Source organism: Apis cerana, linkage group LG16 (assembly GCF_029169275.1).
Source record: "Apis cerana isolate GH-2021 linkage group LG16, AcerK_1.0, whole genome shotgun sequence".
In the NCBI taxonomy this organism is placed as follows: Eukaryota; Metazoa; Arthropoda; class Insecta; order Hymenoptera; family Apidae; genus Apis; species Apis cerana.
The window spans coordinates 3,653,053-3,674,575 of record NC_083867.1 but is presented as its reverse complement, the minus strand read 5'-3'; the positions used below and the strand labels follow the sequence as shown (position 1 = coordinate 3,674,575).

The 21,523-nt window shown below is 37.0% G+C and overlaps 1 protein-coding gene and 1 long non-coding RNA gene across 20 annotated transcripts in view; one reads left to right on the top strand and one right to left on the bottom strand.

Moving 5' to 3' along the window:
- LOC108000314 (uncharacterized) overlaps positions 1–21,523 on the bottom strand; it is a 252,647-nt gene that overhangs the window by 115,051 nt on the left and 116,073 nt on the right. For 7 of the 11 annotated variants that reach the window (XR_009833087.1, XR_009833093.1, XM_062086478.1 and 4 more), the window contains 2 exons: positions 6,206–6,249; positions 5,277–5,955 (listed from right to left, as the gene is read on the bottom strand). Coding sequence is in view for 5 of the 11 variants with exons in the window: in XM_062086477.1 (XP_061942461.1) it covers positions 5,520–5,955; positions 6,206–6,249 (480 nt within the window). In the remaining 6 variants the exon portion in view is untranslated. Of the gene's footprint in view, positions 1–5,276; positions 5,956–6,205; positions 6,250–21,523 lie in introns of those variants that run through there. The other 4 variants (XR_009833076.1, XR_009833075.1, XR_009833088.1 and 1 more) reach the window with 1 other exon arrangement.
- On the top strand, positions 512–20,563 carry LOC133667489 (uncharacterized). Of its 9 annotated transcripts, none has more exons than XR_009833099.1 (6): positions 512–767; positions 855–915; positions 15,998–16,103; positions 16,237–16,666; positions 16,771–17,693; positions 17,777–20,563. It is a non-coding gene; the product is annotated as an uncharacterized LOC133667489 (long non-coding RNA). The 9 variants fall into 9 exon arrangements; XR_009833097.1 differs by lacking the exons at positions 512–767; positions 855–915 and adding exons at positions 6,738–7,314; positions 12,152–12,545; XR_009833098.1 differs by lacking the exons at positions 512–767; positions 855–915 and adding an exon at positions 6,748–7,314 and having other exon boundaries at positions 16,771–17,247; positions 17,332–17,693.

Genomic DNA, 21,523 nt, shown 5'->3' with positions numbered 1-21,523 from the left:
CGATCAATAATATTTACTATTTGAAACTTCGAAGCTTAAGTTCGAAAAATTTTAAAAATTAGAATTTATTAAAATTTGAAATATTTCAAGAATTCATAAAATTTTAATTCTCGACGAAATCGTATTTTTCGAATACTCGAAACTTCGAAATCTAAATTTGAAAAATTTCCGAAAATCAAGTTTTCTCAAATAGTTCTCGAACAAAATAATATTTCTTAGAAAATAAAAAAAAGAAAAAATAACCATTTTAAATTTTCGAGAGTTTCGGTTTTCGTAAATCATAAAATTTCACAAAATCCTCAGATTAACCTGGTTGTAAATCGACATTGAATTTATTTTGAAAAGAGAATTTTAAAGAGATAAAGAAATAACAATCAAACCAGATTAAAAATTCGTATAAGATCATTCATCAAATACGAAATAAAATCGTTTACGAGTTCGAACGAAGTTCGCCGATAAAACCCGAACGAAACAAACAAGATATAAGTCATCCTGTTTCAATCACCCTCTTTAATCTCTCTCAAGACACGATGGAGGTAACTATTTCACCCGTGTCGAACGTACAACTTTCTCTTTTAGAGGCAATCGTAAAAAAGGGTTGAAGTCAGGCCATCTCGACCTATTTGTCCGCAATCGGCAAAAGGGTTGGTGAAAGTAGACTCTGGCAATAAAAATGTTAAAAATTCGAAAGTCAAGAAAGGGTTGGCCGTGGATAATGGGCAGGGATGGAATTTCACTTTCTTCTCTAGAAGCACGAACCGAAAACGGTCAGTTCACATCGCGGTCAAGTGCGTACTATTTCGTGATTTTTAAAGTCTAGAAGTGACTTTTTTTTTTATTTTTTTTTTTCGCAGTTGTTAATCGACTTATGGCGTCCTGTAAAAGGATCCGAAGCGGAACATCTTGGCCAACAGTGTAAGTATCTATAACGGATATTTGGTTATCTACTGTTAATATACTTGATGACTCTCGTTTATTAATAATCATTTTTAAATTGCCCATTAATTAGTCGTTCTAATTAATAAGGTAATTCATTCTAATAAGGTGATCTCATATTTGAATGATTAAAAAAAAAAAACTTTTATAAATGCACGGTTAAATTAGACATTTTTTATGATAATTTCTTTTAAGGGTGATGGTTTGTTTAGAGAGACGTTGAACATTAATGCGAACAATCGTAAAATAGTTTTACGGTTATATTCCCTTGATTACATAGCGTGTCCTGAATTTTTCATTTTTCCCTGACCATTCGCGAAATTTTCGTGGAAATTACATGAACGCTTGAAATTTAAAAAATTTATTTTTTAAATTTAACTCGGTGCAGAAATTTAAACAAATGGAGTTATTTTAATTGTTATAACTAAATTTTATTAATATAAGGTATTCGAATTCTTATTGCAAATTACTTTGTATACGTATCTATTTTTACTTTTTATTTTTATTTCTTTCAGTCACACTGCTTCTAATTATTTCCTCAAAAATATAAATGTATTATTTTTGATAGGTTTCTTTCCTATTTCTAAATTGAATCAATATGTAAACAAAGAAATTTTTTCCTAAATAAATTAGGAGACGAGGCACGGTTACGTTCGCCATAGATGATCGCGTATGCAGACCTTGCGTCACGGACAAGGCGCATCTGGATCATTGAACTCACTCGAATCGTCTGTCCAGGGACAAAACAGCATCGAATTATGCATTCTCGAAACCCTCGTCGACGCTATTTCTCTTTTTTCTTTTTTTTTCTTCCGCTTCCTTTCTTCTCTATTTTTATCCCTACTCGAACGAGGGTACAAAATTGTACGCGGAGAGAGAAAAATTCTAGGATGGAAATTTGAAAAATCAACTATTTAAAATTTTCACTATTTAATTTTGACTATTTAAACTTTTTGAAAAATTTTTCCCTCGAAATTCTTGGATAGAATTAAATGAAAAATTTATTCACTTTGATATTCCTCGAAATTGTGTGTGAATGTGTGTGAATATTCGATAAATTATATAGCTCTTTTCTTTTTTTTTTTTTTTTTTTCATTTTTCAAACGTTCAAAATCAGGCAAAGAATCATCGGAAGAATGTTGGAAATTTCTATGAAAAATTTAAAAAATTTTACCACTCGCGTGTTTTACGAGCCACCGATAAGAGACGAAGAAAAACATCGATAAGAAAGGAAACCTAGGGATAGAGAGTTGGAAAGAAAGTATATCTACTCAAACTGCAGGATATGGACATTATTGGACAAAAAAATTTTGAATCACTTCCAATTAATATGTCTTCTACTGATTTAAATAAAAATTAATGCAATAATTAATAAAAATTATTATATTTCGAGGTTACCTAAAATCCTAACCTAACTTTCCTTCAAACACTTACCCTCTTTTTAAAAAAAGCTCTAAGAAAAATTGCATCCCTCCATGTGTATTAGATCCGATAAAAAAAAAAAGAAAAAAAAAAGAGGAAAAAAACGTTAGATCCTTGGAAAAGCTCTGAAATTCAAAAGGGAGCTGGAAAAGCGTCTCGACAAAGTTCAACGAGCTCAACCATCTTTCTCTCCATTCTACGTATATACGTGCAAAGAACAGAGACAGAGTTCAAGAATTCTGAACAGGAGTCCAACAAGGATAACGAGAGAACAGAGACAGAAGATAAGCGAGAAAGAAAGCGAGAGACAAAGACGGACAGCGAGGAAACTCGCGAGAGATCTCTGTCTTGCCGACCAATCAAGTGGCCGCCTCTTTCAGTGGCCCAACCCTTGATCCAATATGGCCGCCACGCGCGAAACGGAGCTCTAACCACGAGGGTTAAGTTAGGCTGAGCCTGGACCAGGCCGGCCTGGTGGGGATAGCTGGACCGGCGAGTGGAAGAGGAGTGGGGTGGGCGTTGTTGTCGGCCATGATGGGATGCTGCGGGATACAGAGGAGGCAGAAGAGGAGTTTTCTACTTTCTCTTCTCTCTCTCTCTCTCTCTCTCTCTGTGCTTTCCTATCGAACCATGCGTTGTGTTGCGCGAATAATGGAAACGAACCTCTATGCCCCTCTCGCGTGTTTACATGCGAAACGTGCATCCTGGTTAATTATATCGGCGGTGAAGATACCTTACGACGATGAAGTTTTGAAACACGTTCCAGGGATGATCGAGGATATAACACGATCGTTGGCCGGTCGCCATACAGATCTTATCGGTTAATCGAGAATTTTTATGCAAACGCGTATTTCTCGTGTTACGCGTGTTTTTTTATGGAAATGTACATGCGCGAGATGGAATTTCTGTGTTAGAAGTCATCGATGCGCAGCGATAATAATAATAATAATTTGGAAAATAGCGCGATATTTAAAAATTAAAGAATATATTTCTTTTTCTTCAGTTTACGAATTAATTTTTTGTAAAAAATAATGACGATAATAGTTGTTAATTTACGATAGAAAATTAATTAACGAAAAAAAGTTTATTATAAAAAAATTTTTAATTTATATCGGTCAAGTAGAAATTAAAAATGAATACGGATCAATACAGTGAGAATTTTATTCGTGAAATTTTTATCTTAATTTATGCACAGATTATATTTTTCTTAATTAAATATTCGAACAAATTGCGTTGCACATGCACTCGAACTCGACAATAATTTGCTCCACTCATCTTACGTAATACGTACCGAAAATAAATAAATAAATTTTATACTTACAATTACATAATATTACATTTTGACGAACATTTGAACACATTTTTAAAAATCCATGTTCCGCTTATCAACCTCGCTGAGAGAAAGAGAAAAAGAGAGAGAAAGAGAGAAACTCGTATCTTAATCCGACGATTGGGCTGTCTCGTCACGAGAGATACGATTCGAAGTTAAAGCAGAAGGTCGGCCAAAGGTCAAACGAATGTTGTGCAATCGAAGGACATATAAATCTTCCACGTGTTATGCTTTCTTTGAATGGGATCACCCGTGCAGCTTGTTTCTTCATCTGGCCGAGAAAGATTCCTTTCTAAATGTTTGCAGAACAAATTGAAGAAGAGGAAACTCGTTTGTAAAACGCGCATCGTGTGTTTGAAGGCGTCGCCGCCCATACGACGACGGGATTAGAACGTGTTGATAAAAAGACAGAAGCGGTGTATTTGTACTTTATCGCCCGTGTGCGTGTGTGCCTTATATGTGTCATTCCACGGCGTTACTTTGGCGATATTAATGGCAACTGCCTGTCCTCCTCGATTCCGTCCCCTTTTTTATGCAGTTATTTTATGGTAACAACAATTCTCAAGAGAGTGTAATTCGTTCCTCGAATCGTCCCGCGAATGAAAATTCGTATTGCGAAGATGACTCGTTTATTAGAGATAAATTAAACTCGTCTCGTTAAATTATTTTGCAATATACGCGGTGACGATAAAACTTTTCAATATAACTCGCTCGAACGAAATTAAATTAATTTTTCGGATTAATCTTATCTCGTCCAAAAATTCAAATATAATTCGGAATGAATTAGAATAGAAAACGAGAGATGTTTTCAAAATTCTTTTCATCTAAATCGTCTAAAGAATATCATCGTCATAGAAGCAGCAATAACAAAAATAAACCACGCTCAACAGTGTGTTTGTTTCTCAGAGCTACCGTGCACTATGCGTAAACGATACTCTAGACATGGATCCGACGCCTCGAGCGGATTTAATACTCTGCAAATATTTGGAACAAGCACTCGTCTCGAGAAAGTTGCGTTTCTTCCAACTCCTCCTTACGAATTTTCACCCTCACCTTCATCCCAGAACGTAGAAATTTCTTTCGAAATTTTCTTCTTTCCCTTTCTACAATAATAAATTTTACTTCTATTCGAGTTTTGTTAGATAGTCTGTAAATTAAATTTTTAAGAGTCTGGTAAAGTAAAATTTGTCTTGTTTTGGAAGAAAAATTGTACGAGTTTCCCATTTTCGTAATGCAAAATAAATGAAATCAAACAAAATCGCCCTTCTGAGGATATTTAAAGAAAAATAATTCCATTTATTCATTAACTTCATTTACAAACATAATTTAATTACTGTTTTCTTCTCATCATATCCATACATATGGATACAAACAAAACTTCCAAAATCTATCCACGGAGGAAAAAGAGAGGCGAAAAGAGCCAATCCAAAACCTATCTACCCTCTTCGATCCAAGAATCCGAGAAAAACACGAGAAAATGGCGAAATGCCGGATGACCGGTATTTTAATTCTCGAGAAAAAAAAAGCAAAAAAACACCCTCCTCCCACTCCTCCTCCTCCTCCTCCTCTTCCCCCCCGCCCTCCCTCGGCTGTCGGCTAACGCACGAACGCCCGTGAAACGCGTAATATACAACTTCCTTAAAAGGCAGTTCGTAATAGGTATTCTCCGGAAAGTACAACGTCATTATAAATTCACGTTTACGAATCGGTGGAACGGGTCGGGCCTCCCCCTCTGGGGGAGGGGGGAGGGGGGGGAGGATCACGGATCGGGAACAAGCGCGGCACTTTACACTTCGCGACACTCCCCAAGCCGTTAATTCGTTACTTTACTTTACCCTTTACGGCGGATAGTCACGATCCCCTCCCCCCTCTCCCTGTAATTTATAATAACCGATATCGCGAACGGTTCGCCATTCGTATTTCGAGAACGAGGCAAACGCTCCCTCTTATCTATATACCTGGTGTTGTTGTTGCACGTATATAGACCTGGCTCTCGCTCTTTTTTTCCCATTCCCCTCACGGGTTCTCTCTTTCTTTCTCGTCTCTCGGCGATAGACTCACTGCCACCGCTGTTATTTACTTTGGGTTTTTTCTTCTCTCGCGAAATTTTTCTCTCTTTCTCTTCGAAGGTAAATAAGATGGATAGATAGAGAAGAAATTCGTATGGTGTAGATGTGTTTATATGCGATGGAGGATTGTTTCTCTTCTTTTTTCCAATCTTTGAAGAAGAGGAAAATTGAAAGTGGATCGTGATGAGGAATTTTATGCTGGAAATATTATATATATATATATATATATGTATGTGTGTGTAAATAATTTTAAAAGTTTTCTCAGTTTAGAAGTTTACGATTATGTTGATGATTGAGATGGTTGTAATAGAACAGAAATACGTAGAGGAAATACGTTTTCATTACTTGAGAGAGTGAAAATTTTAATTTGATTTTTATACTGTTCTCAACAACAGTAAAAGTAGTCCGTTAATCACGAATGAAATTATTGTTATTAGTGGTTACTCACCTTCTCCTGGACGAAGTCCGGCGGCCCAGCCGTGCGCCAGTAATCTGAAACGAGAGAACAATCATTTTTATCCTCGATCCATATCTTCATTATTTTCGATCGAAGATCGATTTAATCTCAACACAGATCGTAGATCGAACGACAAAAAAAAAGAAAAAAATCTTTTGGAAAAATTTCAAAAGTTTCTACTATTGTTTTCTACAAGTCTAGAAAAAGTTTGGAGAAATTTCGAGAGGTTTCAATCGTTCGCGGGTAATTAACGCTTTCTCTTCTCCTTTTCGGACCATTTCACATTGGTTTTCACGATTTTTACCTTTTCCCAACAAAAGAGTTGAATCGACGAGATATTCCCATTATTCGGCGGAAAAAAGTGAGCTCACAGCAAGGGAGAAGTGAAAGTAAAGTAAAGCGAGAGATGGGGTTAAAAAAAGGGTTGGGAGGAGAAAGCGGGGCTGGTTATTTACCGGGGGGAGGGGGACAGTAAAGAAGAAAAAAGAAAGAAAGGGTTTTCCTTTTTTTCCAAGGAACCCTTTCCATTCCATCCTTGCCTCTCGCCGCCCGCCCAGGGATCCTCTCCTCTTCGTAGAGGAAATGTCAATTTTTTACTTTCCCTCGCGGATCCTCTCAGCCGCAGCCTGCTCTCTTTCGGTTTCAGTTCATCGTGAATCTTCGGTTGGACGCGAGCTTTAACTCGTTTTCCTTTAACTCGTCACCCGTGAAAACGAGATCCGTGCTCGATTCATTTGTTCGTAAAAATAGGCGAAAACACGCCTCCAGATTTGTTCAAACGCCGTTAAAACGCCTCACGTTATGAACGGTTATGTATTTATAGGTTAGTTTTCGAAAGCGCATCGTGCTTTTGTTACGATTCGTCTCGAATCGTGAATATTAAGATGAATTGATAGTTAATAATAAGTGTTGTAGTGGGTGATTGTGTGAGTGACTTCAAGAACGAGGTATTCGAAAGTTCTATATTGGATAAAACGATGTGTGTGAAAAATTTGTGAAGGTGTCGATATTTAATAATAATAGGTTATCTTCTATGGATTTTTGTTTAATTTATTTGTTCTCCAAAAAGTGCCAAGAAAAGATAATTAATGTGGATAATGGTATGATATAAAATTCTATCTCTCGATCTTTTTGTTATAATGTTCAGGGTTGATAGATTTTCAAAAATCGTGTCGCTCACTTTTATGAAAGCTCGAGCGAACCGTCGGCACGTGCCTCGAACTTCCATTCGAGCAAATCAATCTAAAAATCGAGGAGAACAAAATCTCTTTGCAGAATCCAATGATCGTTATTCGTCCGACGGTGATCCAATCGGAAGGATATCTTAATGATAAAAGTTGTTTTATGTATAATACAAATCGATAATCGATTCTCTCAAATCTTTTTATCTATTTCTTAACGTTTCTATTCGAGAGTGGAACAATTGCCAAGTTGCTTCAAATTTTTAATTACGAAATATTCGTAATACCTTAAATTTAATTTATTGATTATTTTAAATTAAATTTATTTTTAAAAAGAACTAGATATCAATAAATTCAGCATTCAATTTCTAAATTGAACTCTCTTATTTTCGATAATATTAAATTTTGAAAATAATTTAAATCAACCCTGATACAAAACGTGCAAATTTATATCTTAGTTTTTTCCATTTAATTTCCCTTCCAACAATTATTATCCATCTTGCATTACTATTTTCAATACAATTCACTCTAGTCATAATTAATCCCGTAGAATCCATGGGATTAATCCTACGGGAATTCGAACGTAAAAACGGGAACCAACGAAAACAACGATCCCTCTCCACGACTATTATTAAAAATTAAAAATATTATTAAAATCAAATTCAACAATACGCTTCCCTCTCCCTCCCTCCGAATCGTAATTCATTCGACCCGTCTCCCGTATCGCATCGCGCTAGGCTGACCACCGCTGCCATCTGTGGATGGCCGATCTGACCACCAGTGTTAAATTACCGCTTCACATTATTATATAAACCCGTAACCGGGTTTCTCGATCGCGCGAAAACGAGGCCGTTACCTCGCCTCGTAATTAAACCGCCTTCCTTTACCGTTGCTTGTACACATCGAGAAAAGTGAAGAGGGAGGATGGAAAATGTGCGTGTGTGCGTGTGCAAGCGCTTTAATCGCGCTTGTCCGACCGGATCCCTTTTCCAGGGATCTCTCGTTGAGTATTGATCCTCGAATAAGAGAAGCGAAAGCCTTTACGGCCAAGGGATTAAATAGGAGAGTTTAAATCGCGATTCGGGAGGAGGAGGAGGAGGGAGAGGGATGGTGGAAGAAGAGGAAGTTGTTTTTTTTTGGAATTAGAGAGGAGAGCAAGGATTTATAAGAGAGTCGTTATCCTTGTTTACACGCACACTTTGTACATGTATATTCGTGCGATTACGATGCGAAGCAAATTTAATGGGCAAATTTAAGAGGGAAGAATCGTAATTTTATTTTTATTTCGATAATTGGTTAATTCTAACGATTTTTAATGCTTCGTTGAATTTTAGCAAAGTGGAAGAAATAGAGAGCATTCATTCGTTTGTACGTACTATTATGAAAAGATGATCGTTTTGATTTTCATGAATATTATTCGCGTAAATAACGATACTTAATAAGCGTATTACCATTTTAACAATTTAATTATACAAGTGGATAATAACGGATCGGAACGATCAAGTTCTCATCAAATTTCCTATTTCACCTACGCACATACTCATCAATTCTCATTCTGTTTCCAAAACCCGAGGTCAGGGAATTACAAACAGTTCGTACGCGATATAACAAATGTTTTCCTCACTTAATACGCTCCTCGTCCATTACGAACATCTCGTTACAAAACATAACACGTAATTGTTAGCGAATCTTTCACCAAACAATCGACGACGGGAGGGGGGAGGAGGGGGGATCCGTGTCAACGCTTAAATTCGTATCCGTGTGCGTATTATTTACACTCGTCTCGTATGAACGATTTTCGTACGAGGCGGCGATGTTTCGAAACACGAAGCATCGCTTCTCTCGGCGACGCACGTTCCGCCTCAGTTCTGCCGCCATTGAGACAGCTGCCATTTTCGGTGCGCGCTATGCCTGTTAACTTTTCGTGCACAGGTATCACGAGATATTTTTTTTCTTTTTTTTTCTTCTTTCCGATAATAATAATTTTATTAGCGAATTTTTATCAGAATTCAATCATTGGATTTTGCTTCTCTAAACGAGTTTCTTTTTTTTCGTTTCGAAAGAACAGTTTCTCTAAAAGGTTCATATTATTCGAATTTTTATTGAAATCGAATAGATATTGCTTCTCCTAATATATCCTCCAAAATTGAGATACAACTTTGTGAATTTCCTTGGTCAAAGTCGTGATATAGGAGAAACCACGATTTTAATTTAAATTTTGGAACTGTTCTTTTCCAACTAAGAAGGGAAGTATTTATAAATATTCTCATTATTTTGTACGTAATCTTGTTGCGAAAGCTGATCAAGGTAATTATTACATAAAAATTATCATACTTAACAGCGTGCATACTTTATTTACACGAATATTTAGATTCGTGCGCGCATAAATATTATTTATGCCCACCGTGCAAACGAAAGTTCGTGACGAGAGTGCGAATTTCTCGGTGCACAGAATTAATTAACTCGATATAAATCAACAACGACGATCAACAACTATAATGAACTCGAAACTGGCCGATTATCGAACCGCGTGCTTTATCTTGTTCCTTCCTTCCTTCCTTCCTTCTTCCTCCCACGGAAAATGTGACGAGCTGCTCACGGTAGCCATTAGGCTCGCCAATAAAACTTGATTAGCATTGTTGTGAACGATACTGGTAAGCGACATCATAGATAATGATTTCTTTCTCGATGCTCGATGGTATACACTTTGGGATGCGTCTTGGAATATTTCCCTTCCGGCGGATGATTTGACCGCTCTTTCGAGATAATTTTTTCTCCTTTTCTCTATCGACGAATGTGAGAATTGTTTTTATGCATATTCTCGATATACGGATGGAATAAATTTAAAAGTTATCTCGAATTAGAAAATGGAGGAATGATAATATTGGAATTTGGATAATTACGATTTAATTCGTATTATTCGAAAATACGTAGGATATAATTACGAGATAAATATATAAATATAATGCACGGGAAATGAAACGTTATATTTTCAGGATTTCACTCGGAGCGTGAAATACATAAAATTACAATCTATTTATCTGTTATTTCAACGATTATTTAATATCAATCCAAAGCAAGTCAAAACTTAAATTAACGATAAGTAGTCGAAGATAATTTAATCTTTCCAACTATCCATCCATTCGAGAAAAATGGATTCTAGAAGATAAACGAGAACGAGTAACGCGTAAATCGCATTTTCAAAGTGTCTCGGAAACCACTGCGTTCCTCCTCCTCCTCTCCACTATCTCTTTCATTTTGGAACGACTCGAATTCCATTTCCTCGATTCGTTTCAAGGAAAGATATTTAAAAATTTTTGGACGAAAAAATTTCCTCGTTCCAAAGGTATACATCATTTTGAAAATAAGAAAATCGAGTATCGTCGAGTGCAAATAAAAACTGCTCGTATAAAATACCAGCTCGATTTCGATCCATATTTATTCCACGAGAATCTGTTGGAGACTAAGGGGGCCGTTTCTTGAGGTACCGCAAACGCGACCACGAAGCCACGATCAATAATCCCCGTAACACGCAGCTTCATCTCGTCACAGCTGAGGGGCATCTCTCAGGTAACGCAAGAAATGCGGGAAAAAGTGGAAACACCTCTGTAAAAAAAATTCCTTCTCGGCAAGCAAAGCAAAACAAACAAGAAGAAGAAGCATCGTAAATTTGACTCGGCCCCAAGCCGTTAATCGAGAACCGATCCCAGAAGCGGATCTCTCTTTCTCTCTCTCAGGATTTTATCCCTGCAGCAACCTCTTATTTATGCAACCTCGATGTTATGGATGTATCGTGGACATAAGTTGCACGACTTTTTCGTTTCCAAACATCCTCCATGTTTGCTCGAACGGTAGAGCAGAAGTCGATAACCCCGACACCTATCGATCGGCATTCGATTTACATATTATATGGCCGCGTATGTCGAGAAGTAGTACGATTTTATTTACAATTTACATTTTCCCATAATCCGTATAAAATAAAATTCTGTCTCTTCTAATTATCTCCTATGGCTAATCATCACACGACGCGTGTCGTTACAAAATTCTAATCCCGGTTACAGAAACATAACAGAAAAATAACAGATTTAGAAGTGGAAAAAATGCGGGCACGAAAGTGAACGGTAAAAATGTCGCGAGGATCGAGGCGTGAACGCGACGGAGGAGGAGGGGGAGGGGGAAGTAAGGGCGCAGGGGCGACGTGTCATAATGTCGGCGATAGTCTATAAACATGCACGTTTTATAGGATAATGGCCGATAAGGGGGTATTACTCCGCCGCCGTCCACGTATCGTCGTAATAAATAATTTATTCGAATCTGGACAAAATCGCGGAAATACGCGATCCTGGGTGTAAAGTGGTGGAGGAGTGGAAGTGGATGGAAAACGATTTCGTGGAAAGTTTGGAAAGGTCCACTCGGATTAAGGTAATCGAGAGTTGGAGCGAAATATTAAAATTTCTGAGGAAAAAGTTTTTCGGAGCGTTAGATATCGGTGGTCGATTTGTATTATTAAAAAAAAGAAAAGTAATACACTTTAATAACCGTAGGAGAGATTAAAAATTAAAAAAAATTGTGTCGAACTGAATATTTCTCTATCCCCCTCTTTTTCCTAGGAAGGAGAGGGTGAAATTTGATTTTTATGTTTCTCGATCGTTCGATCGATTGGTATTTTTCAGGTAAGGAATATTCGAGAAATAAAACGTAAAAAAAAATATCAATGATTCCTTGATCCCACTCTTCCTCTCTTCCTTCTTTCCAGAGATCCTCTTCAAAGATCGTGCAACAACGTTTCAGTGGAGGGCACAGCTGGCGGCAAAAGTCGAAGCTGGGAATCGGCCATGTTTAAGTCTTTCGTATAGAGAAAGAGAGAGAAAGTATATCTCTCCTCCAAGCATTCCGCGATTCATAGATGGAAGGGATGAGGGATGATGGTGGTTGGAACCGGGTTTGGGGTGGGGTGGTTCGAAGCCACCCCTCGAATAATCCGACGTATAAATTGGATTGTCTGTGGAACGTGGAAACTGAACGGTGGTGCAGGCGTGTAGTGGTTCGGTTGAGGAGGTGCGAGAGGGACTCGTTGCAAATAGAGGAGGAAAGAAAGAACGCGGTGGGATGAGAGAAAGAGTGGAGTTTGATGGAAGAAATAAGAAGAGGTGAGAAAGATTTATTATAAAGAGGAGGAAAAAGTAAAAACGGGAAGAATACGGTAAATAACGAGATACAAAGACTCGTTGCGAGAGAAAAAAACACGGTGGAAGAGGATAAAAACGAGAGAGATTCGTGAAGAAGAGAAGGAGAACAAAAGAGAAACAAAAGAGGGTTGGTTGGTTGCAATTATAGAAGAGAAGAAGGAACGCGTACAGTCTGTCTGTCGCTTGGCCTCGCACGAGTATGAAAACTCGTTTCCCAAACGTACACACAGATAGCAGAATACACATAGATTACACGCGAGTCACGGAGACGGCCATTCATACGCCACCCCCGCCTCCACCCTCTGTGATTTGCCGGATCTCCCATCGCGCCGATTGCGGGGGTGGAAATGGTAGGTGGATTATGCTCGTCCGCGGCTGAACTCGCGTGCAATGCAATTATGCTCGCGTTATCGTGCCACCACTCTACGATATCGAGCCAATTTCACCGTGGTGACCCGTTTCAAACTCGTTCCACGCCGCCAACTCTTCTGTATTGGATTGCGGGGGTGGAACGAGGTTTACGCTGCAATGGCGTCAAATATGGTACATTGGAAATATATAGCGCATAGAAGATGGACGATTCTTGTGTATTTGTGAATTCGATTTGTGTTTGTGATCGAAGAATAATTTTTATAAATTCGTATAATTGAAAATGTGTATAGGGAATATACGATTTGTTAAGTGTTGAGTAAATCGTAGTGAAAATTTTCAATAACCTCAAAAGTAACTCAAGCGGATCATTTAAAATAACATTTCAAAAAGATTAATCAGAAAAGTATCATAGTTAAGTGGTTTTACACTTGGTTTCTACAAAATGGTCGAAAAATGGTTCGTCTTGCAAAAGGTTATGATACGAGTGAAAGCGAGAAAATGGGATTCATCGTCTAAATGTAACGGATTAATTCGGAAGATGATCTTAGGACCAGATATCCGACGAATTGGAAAGGTTCGGAACCACCACTACTATATCTTGTTATTTCGAGGAAAACGAGTGATACGTGACGATCGAAGGAGAAACACATCGCCAAATAGATCGAGCCGATTGTTTAGAAGGCAACGTTCCACGCTTCTTTGCGTGGATATTAGATCCTGATTCGTCCAGGCTAATATAACTTTGTATAGAGTGTTTGCCCATTCTCTTCTCTAATACAGGAGACAAATGGATAGGTGGCGCTTCTTTCGTATTTGATACTTTCTTATTTCTCCTGGGAGTGATGTGTGCCTATTGTTTCGATTGAAAACGGTCTATCGAGGGATAGATTTTGTTTATTAAGGATTTTGGGGGTTGGATGTTGATTAAAAAAGGGTGGATTGTCGTGTGAGATTGATATTGGTATCGTGACTTTTGTTCCTATCAATTATGGTATATTGGAAGGATAGTAAGGAGATGTTGGATATGTTTGACGCAAATTGAGGTTATATTGGCAGGTATAAATTGGTATATCTATTAATTCGAAACAATTGTAAGCATTTTAATTGTTATACCAAGATATTAAGAAAAATTCATTTTACGCAAATTTTATCATTAATTTTTTTCGAATTTTTTCCTCTAGCAACGAAAATAACGTTATAATAATGTGAAATATGAATATAAACAAATGAATTAAAACTGATATTAATATTATCTCGCTTCTAGGTAGGTAAAATTTCTCATCTAATAGTTTAAAAATATCATAAAAATTCTAAAATCCACATAAAAATTATTTTGCAGCATAACGTTCAATTAACCTCGAAAGTTCTATACACGAAATGGCGATGCTATTCATTCCCTTTTTGAAATCAACGAGATTAGACCGTTTACCCTAATTTTTTTCTCTTTCTTCTCGTTCAATCTTCTTTTAAATTCTCACTCGCCTTCTCTGCAATCTCGTCACGATCCTCGCGAGCGTAAAACATCTGGTTGGCCGCGTAACGGCTGAAAATAGCCTCGTGAATCTAATAAGCATCGTGGCGTGGTCCTGCGGACGCCTCCGCGTTTCGAATCACCGCGGAAACTTTGATTACACTCCGAGAATCTTATCGTGCTCGCCCTAACCGCCATAAATTCATCGGAAGTGGCACTATTCCACCCGTAAAAGAATGCCTCTCTTTGTTTCCTGCCTCGATCGAATTACGCGGCGGCATTTTCGACTCGGAGGCGACGGTTCGACTTGTTCTATACTGTGTATATGGTCGATTGATGACTAGAACAAAAGTACCAACATATCTTTCAAGACGAGGATACGATAATTTATTATTTTTTTATTTGTTTTTGATGGTATGTTGAATTTTCCATTACTTATCGATTAATAAGTAATTTTTTATCCAATAAAGTTATTAGAATATTTCAATTTAGTAGAAATAATTAGAAGATAACTATAAAGAAATTTATTTAAGTTAATGTTTGATATAATATTATATTATATTATTATTACATAAAATATGAATTTTAATTTCTTTATATTTTTTAACAATTCCTTAACTTTTCTCAATTTTGAAGTAAATGTAATAATTTCAGTTACTTTAACACTTGATTGTTCTGTTAAATATTTTACAAATATTTCAAATATTCCACAACTTTGTTCTTTAATGACTAAATAAAGAATATAACTATATGAAATCAGTAATTTGACAACAAGTTGAAATTTATATATAATTACAAGTCTAAAATTTTATTGATAGACGTTGATAATATAAATACACATATAAGTATCTTTTCTTTCAACAAATACAATTTCCTGTAGTTTTCATTTCAGAGAGATTCGATACCCACATACGTAAATTTCAATTTCGTCAGAAGTTTAAGAAAATTTTCGGTAACAATATTCCAGTACAACTTCCCAAATCACCTCATCCCGTAGAATATTAACTTCAAACTTTCGATCCACAGTGTAGCACATATATGCACCGTTCCTTGAACATGCTACCTCGAACCAACTATTACGTTGTTTATTCACGAGAAAACGCATTCCCTCCATCTCGTATCAACCCTCCTTTCCCACGTTGCCTCACCGTGTGTCACCTGAGACTCTTTTTTCCCTTCCTTTTTCTACCTCTCTCCTCCAATACCAACTCTTCAGAGAGAAATATTGTATACAGTATATACCACGTCGAACCACTTCGACTTTTATAAAATATAAGCAATTTCATACTTCTCGGCCTCTACTCGCTTTTACGACGAGCCACCTCGGATTTCGTCAGGTATTCCTTCGCCATAACGAAAATCGGTCCGTCTTCCAACAATTTCCGGTGGCTCGAATAAGTAGCCTTTTTATGCACCGAAGTTTATTAGCGGCAGGAAGGGTCCTCGTTGCGGCATGTTAGTTATTACACGCCGGTGGCGTTTAATTATTCGAATCGTCGTTGCGCTGATAATATCGTAAAAATATCTCGCCACCGCATGGCATTACTGTTTCTCATAATTTTCATTGCAGCCTCGGTTGGAAGTGACTGAAATCGGTTGTTGGACGAGAATGTTGGAAGAGCGTGGCTATATTACTTGGTTTACCCATTTTTGTACTCCGTGATACGTGTAACGTGGTAAGTTTTGTTTCTAAAGAAGGGTTTACACGCGATGATAAAATATTAGTTTGGAAGATAGATCTTGGAGCATTTTATATTTTTTATAAAATTTTATAATATTTATTTATTTATTTTTTTTTTTCGTTCAAAGGGTCAACCAACAATATCGAACATGTACGTTCGCACAATTTAAACTCGTAATACAGTGTAATATTGTAAGAAAGGTCACTTTGGGAACGTAATGGCGTCAACTGTCTTCAAACAAAGCTCTATCAAACAGTCAGCAACGAAGTCAAACATGTAGAATCACGCTTTAAAGATCTATAAAGATCTCAACGCAGCATGATATGTAGCTAACAGAGATCACTTTGAGGAAATATTGGAGTTAATCAACGTTTTCTTTCGCTTCAAACCAACTTCAACTTGAAGAGATATTCCCATAATTCACATTTATGAAAATCGTAATACTTTAGCTAATAATGCCACTTTAGAAAACGCATGCGTAAAAGTTTATCAATGTTATCCTCCAATTCAAACGGACTTCAACCTCGTTCAAGAGGCCAATCAACGACATCAAACACGTAAGTACATCCAGTAATTTACATTTATGAAAATCACAGCCGAGAGATGTCACTTTGAATGTAGATGGAGAATTCCAACTGACCTTTTCCTCTATTTCAAATAGGTTTCAACTTCGTTCAAAGGGTGCCAACCAACGACATCAAATCCGTGCAAATCCTCCATCTCCGCCAAGCGAAGCAAACTTCGTTAACCACGTGATTCGACCGCCACTTCAAAATCGTCTAGAACTACAATTTACGAGCAGCGCGTGCATACGATGCTGATAAACGCGACTCCCTTTAATGACCCATTCCTAGTCCACCCTGATGGGCCTCATCGCCTTCTCCTTCCCACTTTCTTTCCCCCCCCCTATCTTTATGCAGATGGCGGAGACCGCGGTTAATTTCCAACCTCCTGGATGGCCTCGTTCATTCTAATTTCCCCTCGAACGTCCCTGATTGGAGTCCACAACGATTTGCACGTTGCACCTGTATCCACGTGTTTCACTTCGAGGAATAATATATCCGAGTAAAAAAATTTTTTATTTTTTCCGGCTATTGTTGCGGATGCATTCTTCCTGCTCGATGAAAAGAATTCCATGGTTCGATTATTGTTATTGTTATCGAAAAGATGATACGTACGTTTCTTGGAATAAGAAAATGTGATACGGAATTTATTATTCCAGGAATGTGGCACGTGCCGCGTTTGAAAACATTCTGTTTATTATACGAGTGTAATAAATGGAACTATAAATTTGAAATTTTGGTTATGGGGATATGTTTACTTGAAAATGTAATACAAGAAGATATATATATATATATATTATTCTATATTGTGTGAAACTTGGATAGATTGTTCTGTATTATGTGGGTCACTTGTTTCCAAAATGGGAGATATATTCCACAGTTGAATATTTTATTAGGTGAAATAGATGGAAGATCTTGATGCTTTTCTATCATATTGCGAATGATGAATATAATAGTAACGTACCGTGTCTAAAAAATAATTCAGGGAATAATTTATTTTCAAAAAAGAAATTTATTAATTGTGATAATATTTTTAAGAATCTATAAAGTTTTTATTCTTTTTTATTTTTTTATTCATCTTTTCTTAATATACTTTTTTTTCAGGTGCAGAAAATTTCTAACGTTTAATCCAGGAAAAAAAGAAAAACTCAATTTCACCGACAAGAGAAAAGCATTAAAATAGAAACATTATTCCTGAGAAAGTTGGCATTCCCACTGACTCGATTAATTTTCTTCTCAAGGATCCAAAGAGTTATTATTTTTCTGCCACACCTGCACCACTGCTTTCCAAAAAGAAACAAAAAATCGTTAAGAGCAAAGCGTTTAACGAAGGAGAACGATACATGGAAAAGTAAACGAGAGGATCGAGAACAGCGAATCTCGATTCTCCTTCGAAGATGTAGGTGGAGTCAAGAGAGAGGAGTAGATTATCTTGCCAGACGGTGAAATGGCAAAGTTCTACGTGTCGGAGAGCAAAGACGAGGCTGGAGAATATTATCCGTGAGAGGAAAAGAGAAAGAAATCTAACTCTAATTTTGAAGGCAGAATAGAAAAAGATGGAAAGAGAAAGGAGACTTTTTTAAATGAAAAGAAGAAAAAAGAAAGCTGTTCTATTTTAAAAGTAAAAAAAGGAAAAAGATGAGGGGAGAAAAGGTAAAAAAAGAGAGAGAGAGAGAAAGAGAAAGCTTTCTACGCCTTGGTTTGGGAAGCTGCAGACACAGCTGTGCCAGAACTGCAATGACACGCCCCCTCACCCCAATCTCTCCTCCTCTATAGGTTCGTCTCTTTTCTTCCACCCTCCAGACGACGACCAGGGTAGGTTCTCTCTCTCTCTCTCTGGTGTTCTGGCTAGCGAGGTCGATTCGGATCCTTGTCAAGAGTTTTCTCTGATAGTGAGGGAGGAATACATGTGCACAAGTTATTGTCCATGAGTATCTTTGAACTTGGTAAAATGGGATTAGAAAAACTTAGATTTTCGTCGAGTAATTATTAATTCTCAAATATTTTGTTGATACGTCCACAACTGTTTAACTCATTTAAAATTGACTTATATTTTTCAATTACTTTAAACAATTCTTATATTTTTGTCATTTTATATCTATACATGTCGTTTCAACAATATTTTCTTTCAACAAAGTGAATACTTATAGATGATAATATGTTTTAACTCGACTAATATTCCTATTACGTTCCCGAAATAAACCTAACCATATTTTTATCTACCTTAAAAAAAGTAAACAAAAAAATTCGACACAAGATTAATCTCAACAATTACTCCATCTCGTTTCAAAAATTTCTCCAACTTGCTGGAAACACCCTCCAGTCCACTCCGCACATTTCTCCCAACGCCATATATTCCTCCTAGCCAGGTCCACTCTGGAGCGTCTGGGACCCGAACGATCTCGCCCCAACACAGCCAACCCTCCAACCAACACACAACACCGACTCTGCATCTCCGTGGTGACGATACCCAGAACAGCGGTGGTGGAGCTCGGCGGTGGTCCTTCACCCCTCTGCTCGCCAGCATCACGCATCAGATCGATACGCGGCCGTTGCCTTCGCCTCTCTCTCTCTCTCTCTTCCCCCTCTCTCTTCCTTCCCCTCCTCTTGCCACCTCCAAAGGATCTCGATTCGCGTAATCGCGCCTCTTCCCAACGATTGCGGCCACTGCTGCACAGACGATCGTTTCGAAGGGGCCAGCTGCCGCTGCCGGGGAAAATTACGCTTGGAGAATTTCGCGCGGAAGAGAGAAGGAAGGAGAGGTGGAGGCGGCGATGCGTGCATTGTTGGAGAGAAATTGGTATTCTTTTTGATGCGGAAGGTGTCGGTTATTGGATGGCTCGAGAGTTTTTGGCGGGGTTCCAAGTTTTATTTGGAGGAATGAATCGAGAAGGGGATTGGATATGTATGGGCGATGACTGAATCGATGGCAGTTGATTGAAAGATGGAAAGTTTTTTTTTTTGATTGAGATCGGGGTGGAGGATGAGCGAGTGACGATAGACAGTTTTTTTTGGAATGGATAATCAATTTGTGGCGTTAACCTTTCATTAAAATCAATATACATGATATTGTACGAATTTAATCTCGCGAGAGATTATAATAATAATTTTAATTTTATCTCTCTCGTGTAAAAATACCCGTGATGAAATATTCATTTTTCAAATTCAAGTTTATATAAAGAGAGAAAAAGAAAGGAGTTGAGATGTCGCATTATTATAGAATTTCTTGTAATTAAAAATTTAACTATGTGATGTAAAAAATGATTGGAAATGATTGGAAGTACAGATTGAGAATCCATGTTTTTTAAGATAAGTTAGTCGATAAGAGCCTCTTCGTTGTATCGTTAACACGATCATTTTCAGATACGTCGTAAACCAAAGTAGATGATATCGTCGATGAATCATTTCCAGCCAACAATCTCGTCGCAATAAAATACAGACGAACGACATTCTTCCTTTCATCTTAAAAATCTCTTTCCACTTCATCTCCATTACTTCGGTATACGTATCAAGGACCTGGATGCAAGAACAGATGCTGCTGTTGCTTTACAAGTGGCTGCTTCCGTGGCTGACCAAAACAAATTCACTTTTTCCCGTATATATTTCTGCCCCCATTTTATCCCTTAACACTCCTATTTAATCTTTATGCAGGATACTTTACGTTCAGAAAATTTCTTCTATTCGGATAGTTCTGTTTATACGAATCTTACTTCTAAACGTTTTATCATTTTCATGAGCAAAAAGAGGTATTTGATCCGGAATATTAATGCTGACCAGCTCACCAATTATACCATTTAATATACTGTATTATATTATCAACCGATATATCGAAAGTATATCACAGATTGTTAAATAATATGATATGATCAATTAAATAAAATAATTAGTATATATTATAATTTTAATGAGATTAAAAATTCAAAAGTTTATTAGAAATGTAATTTCGTTTTATCTTCAACTGTCTCGTATATTAAAACTGCCTATAATTTTCTTCAAAACGTTAATCTTGTTGTCCGTTTCGACACAGGTCCATAATCGCCGTCGTTCCGCCATCGTGTCTACCCTCGAGACCACAACACGCGTTACAATTTGCTAATTACCATAATTAGCAATTACCCATCGTTAATAGAACACAGAACACTCGTTGAACAATCAACTTGCCAAGTTAACACGCGCTAATATGCGAAATGGCGAAGGAAGAAGGGAAGGGAGGAAGTTGTGTGTACACCGGTTGTTGCAGCAACGATTATTTTTTTTACGATAAAAAAAAAAGAAAAAAAAAACGATCGAAACCGGTAATTTGCAGCTATCTGACCAACAGGAAACACGAGAGATAACCGGTGTTCCATTTTAATAAACAGTCTGTTATCTGTTTCAAAGGAAAACCAAACAAGTATCTTCGTTAAGCTCTTCTCGATTCTTTTTTACGATCTTACTCGATTATATATACGATTTTAATGTTAATGCCTCCCATTTTTCTTTTGGAATCTCGAATTAATTGGTCTTTTTTTAGCTTGTGTTTCCTTATTGTCAACAGAATTTCTTCTGAAAAGTCTTCTGCAATTATCATTTTCGATTCTCCTTTCTCTTGTTTCCAATTTAGTTTCCAAGATTTTCTATTAGAATTTCGTGCATATAACGCTTTTCATTGTGTATCAAATATTCTTACACTTATACTGGCATTTGAATTTTAATTATTATAATTTGAAGTGTTTGTTCTAATGAAATTCTGAGATACTATTCCAAAAAAGTAAAGAGTAAAGATCTTGCGTAATAAGTTAATGGTAAGGTAAATTGTAAGAGTAATTTTAAGTCGTTTATAATATAAGAATGTAAATTTTTATCGCGTCA